The sequence below is a fragment of the Melospiza georgiana genome, chromosome 2 (genome assembly GCF_028018845.1).
Source record: "Melospiza georgiana isolate bMelGeo1 chromosome 2, bMelGeo1.pri, whole genome shotgun sequence".
NCBI classification, from domain to species: domain Eukaryota; kingdom Metazoa; phylum Chordata; class Aves; order Passeriformes; family Passerellidae; genus Melospiza; species Melospiza georgiana.
The window spans coordinates 67283400-67293860 of NC_080431.1; the positions used below are offsets into that span (position 1 = coordinate 67283400).

At 38.3% G+C, this 10461-nt stretch overlaps 1 protein-coding gene across 1 annotated transcript; it reads left to right on the forward strand.

Moving 5' to 3' along the window:
- The first annotated feature begins 1575 nt into the window (after positions 1-1575).
- Positions 1576-8134, forward strand: LOC131096714 (collagenase 3-like). The gene is made up of 10 exons (XM_058045257.1): positions 1576-1872; positions 1969-2210; positions 3326-3474; positions 3574-3699; positions 4592-4753; positions 5339-5456; positions 6052-6185; positions 6532-6691; positions 7386-7489; positions 8034-8134. Exons 1-10 carry the CDS (start codon positions 1576-1578, stop codon positions 8132-8134), a joined length of 1593 nt encoding a protein of 530 aa, XP_057901240.1.
- The last annotated feature ends 2327 nt before the right edge of the window (positions 8135-10461 follow it).

Consider the following 10461-nt stretch of genomic DNA (forward strand, 5'->3'; position numbering starts at 1 on the left):
AGCACCACTGCTCCTAAGCTCCACACAAAGCAAGCAAAACACACTGTAAACAGTGCTTATCTGCTAATTGGGTACACCAACATTAATAAAAGCAGTGCTGCAACTATCAATACAGAAATATTGGAGGGAAGGAAATGGGATACAGACACAGTCTGGCAGTCTGCACCAGCAAGGAGTGCAGTGCAGTGCAGTGAGAGCATTGGCAGTGTGGATCCAGTGCTTGTCCTGAAGCACTTCAGAGAATAGGTGATGAAGAAAAGGTGGAAAGGTGGAATAACTAATTAACAGTCTCTATGTCCATTGCTGAGTAAAAGTCTCAATGCTGCTGACTGACAATGTACAGGAGAATATACAAACTGCTTTAACAGACGTTTTCTGCTCCTAAGTGGTGTGACCATATTTAGCAGTGGCTGAGATGGGCAGAGAGGCAGAAACAGCCTACATAACAAATTCTTGTCAGCTTTATTTGCTTTTGCTGTTTGCCATCATAAAACACACTGCTATCATTGTTTGAGTAATAGAGCTTTTACACATTCAGCTTCACTGATTTTCGTCCTTTTCCTGTTTTTGTCAACAAGGGAACATCCACATCAGGGTAGTGTATTCCAGGATGCCTGTCCCAGTGTCTAACAGAAGCTGCCTGAGGTTTTCCATACAGGCAAAATAAATCATCCATGAAAGAGCAAGGCAAATTCAGCAGAAACCACATCTCCCCTTGGACCTGTGCTTGTAAGCAGGTGATATGATACAAGTTATAGCAAGAGCTGAGATTGTGGTGATCCTGGGAAGATAGAAATAATCCTTATGTTTGAGGTATAGTAATGACCATCTCTGTCATAATGCCAAATTTATCCTACTATCCACCTCATAAGAAAAAAAATCACATTTTTAGTTATTCTAGACACACAGATCCATTGTCTATCTGTAGCTGGTAGATTGCCTCTCTCAAAGCATTAGCTCTCTCATTGATCTATGGTTGTCATCTTCTCATAAAGTAAATGAAATTCAGGTTTTTTGAAGATAAATTGTGTGAATTAGTCACTCTACATGACCTGCTTTATTACTAACAAAAAATGCTTTGAAATGTTCTTAACTATTCCTGATATTTAACATTTCTGGTTTTGAGTATGTTAGACAGTAAAGTATCCTGTAATATAGATAGAAATTCTCTTTAATGATCTCTGAAGTAAAATTTTTGTTTATGCTATGGAGTTATAGTTCTTTACAGAAACAAAGAAACAACATCATATTTTATATTCTATAATGTTATTTCACTAAAAATTGCTGTTGAACTAGTGTAACTACTATTACACTACTACTAGTGTAACGATTTAAAAATAATGACCCTTGTTATGGATTTTTATTGTTTATCAAATGGTAAAAAAGCACAATTTTTATAGCAAAGAACAGTAAGTTATTGCAGCATTGTTGCCAGTTATTGCCGGTGGAAGTTGCTGCAAAATAATCACCAAGTGTGGTTTGCTTATGCCCATTTCTTCCCGCAGCCTATGTCAATATTCAGAGACCTCATGTTTATACAAAGGTACAGTTTCGGAGCCCTCAGCTGGAGAACGGATGCCTAAACCACAGTGCTGGGGAGGAGAAACAAACCAGCCATCTAAGCATGTTTACTTCCAGCAGCAAGGAAGTTCTAACTTGTCCCTGAGTGGTGACTCACTGGGTTGGGACTATAAAAGTAAAGGTAGCTGCTCTCTAAAGCATCAGGGCTTCAGACTTCAGAAATCCAACATGATGCAATCAGGACTTGCAGCTGTTTTCTTTTTCTTGTTGGGTTTGTCATTTTGCCTGACAATCCCTATTCCCCTGGAAGACAGCCATGAATTCACAGAAAAGGACCTTCAGTTTGCAGAGGTATGGTATAAAATAATTCATTTGCATGTTCCACAGTAAGCTGTGCAGTTACAACTCTTTGGAAATTATGCTTATTACTCCTTTTCCCCTTCTTAGCGCTATCTCAGGACTCACTATGACCTCCATCCAAACCCTGCTGGCATAATGAGGAAGAGTGGAAACACTGTGGCAGCCAAACTTCGGGAAATGCAAGCTTTTTTTGGCTTGGAGGTGACAGGCAAGCTAGATGAGGAAACATATGAGCTGATGCAGAAACCAAGATGTGGTGTCCCAGATGTGGGGGAATATAACTTTTTCCCCAGAAAACTCAAATGGTCAAAAATGAATTTGACATACAGGTAAATGCCTGGTATTTTGAGTATTATTACTGTTATTACCTTCTTTCCAGGTGCATTGTCCAATGGGTTGCTCAGTACATGAGGCTGGTGTGAGAAGGGTGAAATTGAGTTTGACTAAATTAACGTTGCAGTTTAACACCCTTACAGCCCCACTCCTGGAAAGATGCTCCCAGCCTACCTTGCAGCCCAAGGAAGTAAACATTATTTTCTTTTTTTCCATTGCACTTCTCCATTTGTCATGGAAAAGGAAACCTGGTGTATTGTAAGTCAGCAATTCCTGATCTGGGCTCCATATAGACACTCAGGACACATCCATGGTGTCAAATGAAAGAGGGGTAGGGGCTCAGATCATGCACTCCTCTGTGTCACTCCTTAGCTCTGTTTGGACCTGGTGTAGGGTTTGCTTCTGTCTTGTCCTGGACAGAGAAGTGTAGATGCAAACCAGGCTGTGCAGTGTGGCTGTGAGAGCAGGCTCTTCCATTTCACATCCCAGATGTGGATCTCTGTCTTTGTTCAGACAAATCCCTGTACCGTGACCTCAGAAAAGTTGACCTTGGGAGGTGAAGGGCTGACAGTTCACAGGGTAGATCCTTCTCCTTTAATTCTGCAAGGTCATATATCTGAGCTTTCAACAACTACAGACTGAGTTTGTTTAGCATATTCCAAATATGAAATCACTAAAATCTCTTCGTTCCATAGCTAGTGATAAATGTTACTTTAATATGGACAATAATAGCTTTAAAAAAATCACTTTGGATAATGTTTTGCTGCTCCAGGAAGTGAGGATCTTGAGATATTTTATGTGTCATAAAAATTTTGAAGTTACTGATATTATTTTACTTAGTACTGAATATATCTGACACTTTCTAAATCTGGTGCATAGAAAACCAATTATTAAAAGCTGTTAGATAATTTCAGATATCTCTGAATTATTTTAGTGATTACATAAATGTTTGTTTTTTTTAATACTGTATGCAGCTACTAAGCTCCTTGTTATGTGATAAGATCATATGACAAAAGCAAAAATTTTTAATGAGGTGTACAGTCAGATAAAAGTGCATTGCATATTTCTTCAATTCACACAATTTAACTGGAGATATTAATCTGTTTGACAGAATTATGAATTACACTTCAGATCTGAGACGTAATGAAGTAGAAAGAGCTTTCAGAAAAGCATTTAAAGTTTGGTCTGATGTGACACCACTGAACTTCACCAGAATACGAAGTGGTACAGCTGATATCATGATCTCCTTTGGCACTAAAGGTAACACAGGACCAATAGTTTTCATTTTAGAAGTTAACTGCATTCTTATATACATAACATGGAGTAATTAATTTAACTGGTTTGAATTTTGCTTTATAGAACATGGTGACTTCTATCCTTTTGATGGACCCTCTGGATTACTGGCACATGCTTTTCCCCCTGGCCCAGACTATGGAGGAGATGCTCATTTCGATGATGATGAAGTTTGGTCAGATGATTCTAAAGGTAACAGAAGTTCTTGAGATTATTTGAAATGGTGATGGAAAATTTATCCCTGTTTGATATCTGTAGATGGTTTGTTTTATCTGTTGACTGTTCATCATTATCTTCAGCGTTCACACATAGAATGCTGAGTTTAACCTGGAGTCATAAATGGAGGTTTAACATGTGCTTAGCATAAATTTTAAGATATAATATTCCTAAATTAAGTGATTAAAAAAAATTACACAGTTATGATTCTTTCATTTTGGCATTTCACTAAGGGCAGCTAATTCTGATCACAGACTGATGGGCATTGCCTTACTGAAGCCTAGAGCAAGCATGCTTCAGCTGCACGTTTTCTGCTTGCATTTAATTTGAAAATTCTTCACCTTGCCTATTCAGGGCAGAGTTTAATAGAGCAAAACACTATTTTTTTCACCACTCAGATAGGTCACCCTCCTGGCATTAATGCTAATTCCTGCAATATTGGACTCTCTACTGTAGATTAATTCACAATAAAATGTTCTTGATTGTAGTAGGACCAAGACTTTACCCTAGAGCTTTCCTGTGTTGCTAAGAAATTTCAAGAGATCTAAATCTCCCTGCATAGTAACACTGTCGTGTAAGAGTTAGGCTGAACACCAGCTGTGAGACACTAGATTTCTTGGGCCCTGATTAATGCAAAACCCTCCACAGTTCAAAAATGACAAGCAATTGTATCTAGTGGAAGGTGTCCCTGCCCAAGGCAGGGGGTTTGGAGCTTGGTGGTCTTTAAGGTCCCAAACCCTTCTATGATTTTTTGAATTATGCAGAGTTTTTCCATATATTCAGTTGTCTCATTCATTGTCCCCTATGTTAAAGTGCAGTATGGTGATGCAAGGAGATGCATATTTACTTTTGCTGTGGTTTGTTATAGGCTATAACTTGTTTCTTGTTGCTGCCCATGAATTTGGTCATTCACTGGGACTTGAACACTCTAGAGACCCTGGAGCTTTGATGTTCCCAATCTACACATACACTGGAAAAACTGGTTTTGTTCTTCCTGATGACGATGTGCAAGGGATCCAAGAGCTCTATGGTAAGTCTGCATAATATATATTATTTATCTCCTGTATCATTCTAGCCTGCTGCAGAAGCACTGCACAGTTACTGTGAGCTGCAGATGTTAAATAACAACTGTCATGGCTGATTAAGAATGATTCACTGGAACAGGAGATGCTTTGATTTAGTAGTTTAAGGGGAAAAATAATTAACTAACGTAGAGCACAGTTGGTCACTGATGACCTTAGTCTCCTTTAGTGGTAGGTGATGGGGACCAGAGTCCTTCTACTTTTTGACCTGCCTGAAAAGAGAAGGTAAAACAGAGTCTAAAGGCAGAAACAGAACTATCCAGTTTCACTATGAAAAGCATAAAGTGTTTGGAAACCTTCAAAACTTGGGATAAAGAAAGGAAGTTTATTTAACACCATTGTAGCACACTTGAACTGCAAAGTTCATGAACGCATTTGGCTAGAGGGAAGAGAGAACAGATTTTTCTGTAAAAATTTTTTACTCATTATGGTTCTATTCATCATGATCTTGGGAGATCTTCCACTTTCTGTTCAATATCATGACCAACAGGCAGAAAATTAACATTGTCATGCATCATATGATATCATTGCAGGTGCTGGAGACAAAGATCCCAACCCAAAACATCCCAAAACCCCAGAGAAATGTGATGTAGAATTATCTCTTGATGCAATAACAGAACTTCGTGGAGAAATGCTGGTCTTCAAGGACAGGTAAAGACACTCCCATGTTAAGGATGGTGGGTACTGGATAAAGTCTGACCAAGAAAAACACCATTTTATTTTTTACTAAAGATTTGGGTAAATGTACATTTAAAAGAGTACAAGTCAATATAGATGTCTCTTAAGAAACTGCATCCTATATCTTTTTAGGCAGGGTTCATAATGCAACGACAGACTTGACTGTCCAGCGACATGATGTGAAGATAATATGGCTGAAGCCTGACAGTTTTATGCACATTTTTAAATTCATGGGATTTTCTTCAACACACATAAATCTGCTTTTATTTGGGTGAAGATGTACTGCATTCAGGAGCTTCACATGGGACAGCAGTGACTCTCTTATTATAAATGAAGAGGCTTAAAATTTGTTATTGTTTGAGGTGATCACTGTGCGAGTTACAGAAATAGTCTGCAGCTGATGACTGTGAGGAAAGGAAAGGTGTAAGAGGGGCTCAGTCTATTCAATATTCTGTGATATGATAACCATTAATTTACCAGTAATTTATTTTAACTATAGGACATCAAAGATATTGCTATTCTACAGTATGACAAGAAACATAAAATATATCTTCCTTTTCTGAACTAGATTTTTCTGGCGACTGCACCCTCAGATGGTTGAGGCAGAACTGGTGTTGCTTAAGTCCTTTTGGCCAGAGCTTCCAAATAAAATAGATGCAGCTTATGAAAATCCCATCAAAGACCTTGTGTTCATGTTTAAAGGTGAGTTTTCGATTTTGTTGTTGGCAGAAGAATACACCTATTTAATCAAGCTCAACAGGTGGTGCAGAGGTAAACAATAAGATAATAAAACATCCTACCTTCCTCACTTGAAAGACAAATGATTTCACCTCTATATGCACATCTATAAAATTTTCAGTGAATTGAGAGATGTACAATTTAATTAGGATGCCCAGAATCATAGTACAAATAGTCTAATACCTACTGAGTACGTGACCTAACAATCTGTTTGTTGTATGAAAACAGGGATTACGGTTTCCTCATTTGATTCTTCACTCACAGCTGAGTACTTACAAAAGACTCACTCATACTTTGTTTATATTTTCAGGAAAGAAAGTCTGGGCTCTGAATGGTTATGACATAGTTGAAGACTTCCCTAAAAAGATCTATGAAATGGGATTCCCAAAAGAAATGAAAAGAATAGATGCAGCTGTCCACATTAAAGACACCGGCAAGACTCTCTTTTTTACTGGAAATAAGTATTGGAGGTAAGCTGGAGATAGGTCAGTTTTGGTGTCCCTAGTCATTACCTGTCCAGATGTATGGAAAGATCAGGAATTTGGTTCAAAGCAGGCATTTGGCCAATCCAGTCTGTGGTTTTCATTGGTGCTACAGCTGTGTACAACATGTTGTAAATAGGGGCACAGATTTTATAAGCTGAATGAGTGTAAGGAAATGAGAACAAAGTGGTCTAATCTGGGAGAATTTCAAATGTGGTCATGCCTGCTAGACAAATTTCCCATCTTGCTTCCTTGAGTTGTGAAATGGTATCAGTGCTGTGAACAAGAAATCTGTCCCACCCATTATACTGTCCATGAGTGGGGCTCACAACCAGGTCTCATGCATAATTAAGACATCACCATCCTTTCCCACTCTCATTGGGCCGAGCAGCCTCAGGATATGTTCATAGTACCAATACATCCAGGTACAATAATCTCCATATAACACATACTTTACAGATCAGTTCTGAAAATTTAGCTCTATTTTCTTTGTGCTTATTACACTTCTGGTGGAGGTGTGCCCTGTTTATCACCCTGCATTTCACCATTGCACTAGACAGAAAGCACCCAAAGACTGCTGGCTTGCTTTGGATGTGGGTAACTTCCAAACATATAAAGGGCACAGACCAGACTCCCAGGCTGTTTAAATCCCCTAACTTTTTTTCTTTTGTTTTCATTATAGTTATGATGAAGAGGCAGAGGTTATGGATGCAGGCTACCCCAGGCTCATAGAGGAAGAATTCGCAGGAATTGGTGATAAAGTGGATGCAGTCTATGAAAGAAATGGTACATAATCTGATAATGAAACTTTACTACAATTAATTGCCCTTGAAACTTGAGATTAATGTCTTGTAGAAAATTGTGCATTTGTCATTTTAATTTCTTCATATCAATACTTCTGTTCTTGACTGAATCAGTTTTCCAATCTAAATTATGCTCTGGCCGAAAAAAGAGCTTCTTGCTTAGAGAACTTAAAGTGATATGTTTAGTATAGAAGTATTGTAGTGTGATAGCTGGAGCCCATTCCTATCCAGCTTTTCAGGGAGTGTTTCTGAATCAATGTATTAAAAATTAAAATGCCCTGTGTCTTCCTGATCAAATGACATAAGAATTTTACGCAAGATTAAAGAATATCAGTAATTTTAAAACTCTGATCCAGCTCTAGCAAATGGAATGAGATCTTTAAAAATTTATCTCAGCATTCTAAATATGAAAATGTTGCATTTGAGTTATTAAAAATGGAAACAAGATAATTACTATTTTAAGGATAATTTTGATATGACACCACAGTTTCTTAGTGTTAATTCTTTTTAACTTTCTTTTTCCTTAGGTTACCTCTACTTCTTCAATGGACCACTGCAGTTTGAATATAGCATCTGGAGTCAAAGAATTGTCCGTGTTCTGCACACTAACTCCCTGTTTTGGTGCTAATTACAGCTGAGTGCCATGTCATAGGCTGTAGAGCAGCTTGTAGCACATGGGAATATTGATAAAGTGGGCATTTAGGTTTACCAAAGGACAGCAAGGTTCTATGAACAAGTACCAGGCTACCTACCAACAAATGTACTCTGTATATATGGACTTACACAGCTGCATGTCAGTCTGGAATTGATTTAACTTCATAGGAGAGGAGAGCAGAAATTGTTAGCATTTCAAGGCGCATTGCACCATTTAAAGTTTGTCTAGTATTGGAGTGATGCTGGGTACATCACTCACTTTTATAAACACTACTAATTCCCAGTATTCTGAGCACACCTAGAACCTTACAAGGATCTCCTAGCATGTCCCAAGAAATAGACTTGGTAAACACAGGAGTTTTGTATCTTTGAACCAATCCTTCTTCCCTTTTTGAAGTGTCTTTCAGCACACTGGGAATTCAGATGTGTAGTGAATGAGTGAGGGCTGTATGGTAACTCCTTGAGCAAGTGAAACCAAGCAGCAATGATGGAAGTTTGGGAATTCAGAAGTATTTGACTGTATTGAATGGGAATGTCCCCCTGGAAGCAGATGCCCATGTCATCCTTAGAATAAGGAGAAGGTACAGAAGCAGTGAGACGTCATTCCAAAGCAGACAGGAAAGCAGGAAAAGGGAAAAGTACTCCCTGGAGAAATTGTAAACCTGTATGATACTGGGGAAACCAGAAGGAAGCAGCTACAAGAGAATCACACAAGTAGAAGCCATGCATGATGCTACATCTGGTATCACAGCCCAGATGTTTTCAGCTGGTGTTGACTGAAGTGACATTTATAGAGGTTGTGCCTGTGCCAGAAGAGAACCTGAACATCCAAAGCAGAATATTGAAAAGAATATATTTTTTCATGTTGGCCACTCTTTTAATATCTATATTAATTTTTTCAGTATATTGTAATATTTTGTTTTGTTCTGTTTTGTTTTAATCAATGCAAATTATGTGGGACTGTGATTCTGTGATTATTTTGATTTAAAAAATAATAATAAATAAACTGGAGAAATAAACTGATATTGTGAAATTACTTAAATTTTATTATGCTCCCTGTCACAGAAGCAATACAGAGCTATAGGGAAAACGAAATCAAGATCTCTAACCTGTGCATTTTATTCATTAAGATTTCAATCTCTGTTTAAAAATAAAATTTAGTTTTTGTTCCTTCAAGAAAAATAATTTCATGGAAAAGAGGAAAGACAGAAGAGGGAAAATCAGAAAGACCCCCTCAAATCTGCAAAACAAGGACTAAGTTGGAATTAGATCTTATCATTACAGAAAGAATGAGAAGCTATTAAGAAATACTGGGAAAAACAGTTACACCTTATTTTGAATGTTAAATATTAGCAATTAATTAAAACTGCATTGTCCTGTTTTCCTCTCAAAAACAACCCCTAAGTCAATCAATCAGCCAGGCCTGCCAAGCAAAGCTGACCAACAATTAATATCTTTAAACAGACATAAATGACCAGGCTTACCTAGTGGTGGGCTAGGTGTGGTTAATTCTGTAGCTCACACGACATAGATGATTGGTTGTGATAACCTAACAGATTGAGAGCTCTCTTCTGAACATAAAATTGTGAACTAGTGAATTCCAGACCTTATTACGCTTAAAAGAAATGCATGGAAATAGAATTGGAAAAAAACTGTACAAAATGAAAAACTTAGAAGTTTTCATTTTGAAAAGCTTGAAAAACTAAAATCAAAGTTCTGTTTTATGAGTTTCAAAGGTCTGACATGAGCTGCGCTGGGTAAGGGAATGCAAATGTGGACAGGGAAGCAAGGAGAAGCAGTGAATGTCACATCTATGTGAATTTCTGTTAACGTTGTACATTTGTCAGGGAAAAAAGGTACTGCATAGGAAGCTGGACCTTCAAAAGCCTTCAGCATTATCATATCCAGATGCTCTCCAGCCCAAACAGACAGATTCCTGTCAGCTGCTCGGCTGACTGGAAGCAGCCTTCGGCACAAATCCAAGCACGGCTCCAGCTTCTGTGTCCGCATCCCCACCAAGAGATGGGAGCTGTTCTGTGGTTAGCTCTACCTCAGCTGAGAAAAGTACCAGGATGCCAGTTCCTGGCATTTGTTGAGAAAAAAAAAAAAAAAACAGAAAAAATTTCTTGTGCTGTGGAAGTGGAAGGCTGAGATCAGAGCCAGAGGGACCCTGTTGCTGCTGTCAGCCAGAAAGGAAAACTCTCTACAGTTCCTTGTGCCCTGGCACCCACTGCCACACATGAGAATAGCACTGCACAGGTGAGGGGTGAGAACCAGGTGGGATGTCACCCAAGACCATCA

Bases quoted from the DNA above. Each gene is read 5' to 3' on its own strand.
- LOC131096714 (XM_058045257.1), top strand. From the start codon at position 1,576: ATGCCTAAACCACAGTGCTGGGGAGGAGAAACAAACCAGCCATCTAAG. The intron at 2,211-3,325 runs GTAAATGCCTGG...TCTGTTTGACAG, and splicing joins AAAATGAATTTGACATACAG to AATTATGAATTACACTTCAG. The intron at 7,490-8,033 runs GTACATAATCTG...CTTTTTCCTTAG, and splicing joins TGCAGTCTATGAAAGAAATG to GTTACCTCTACTTCTTCAAT.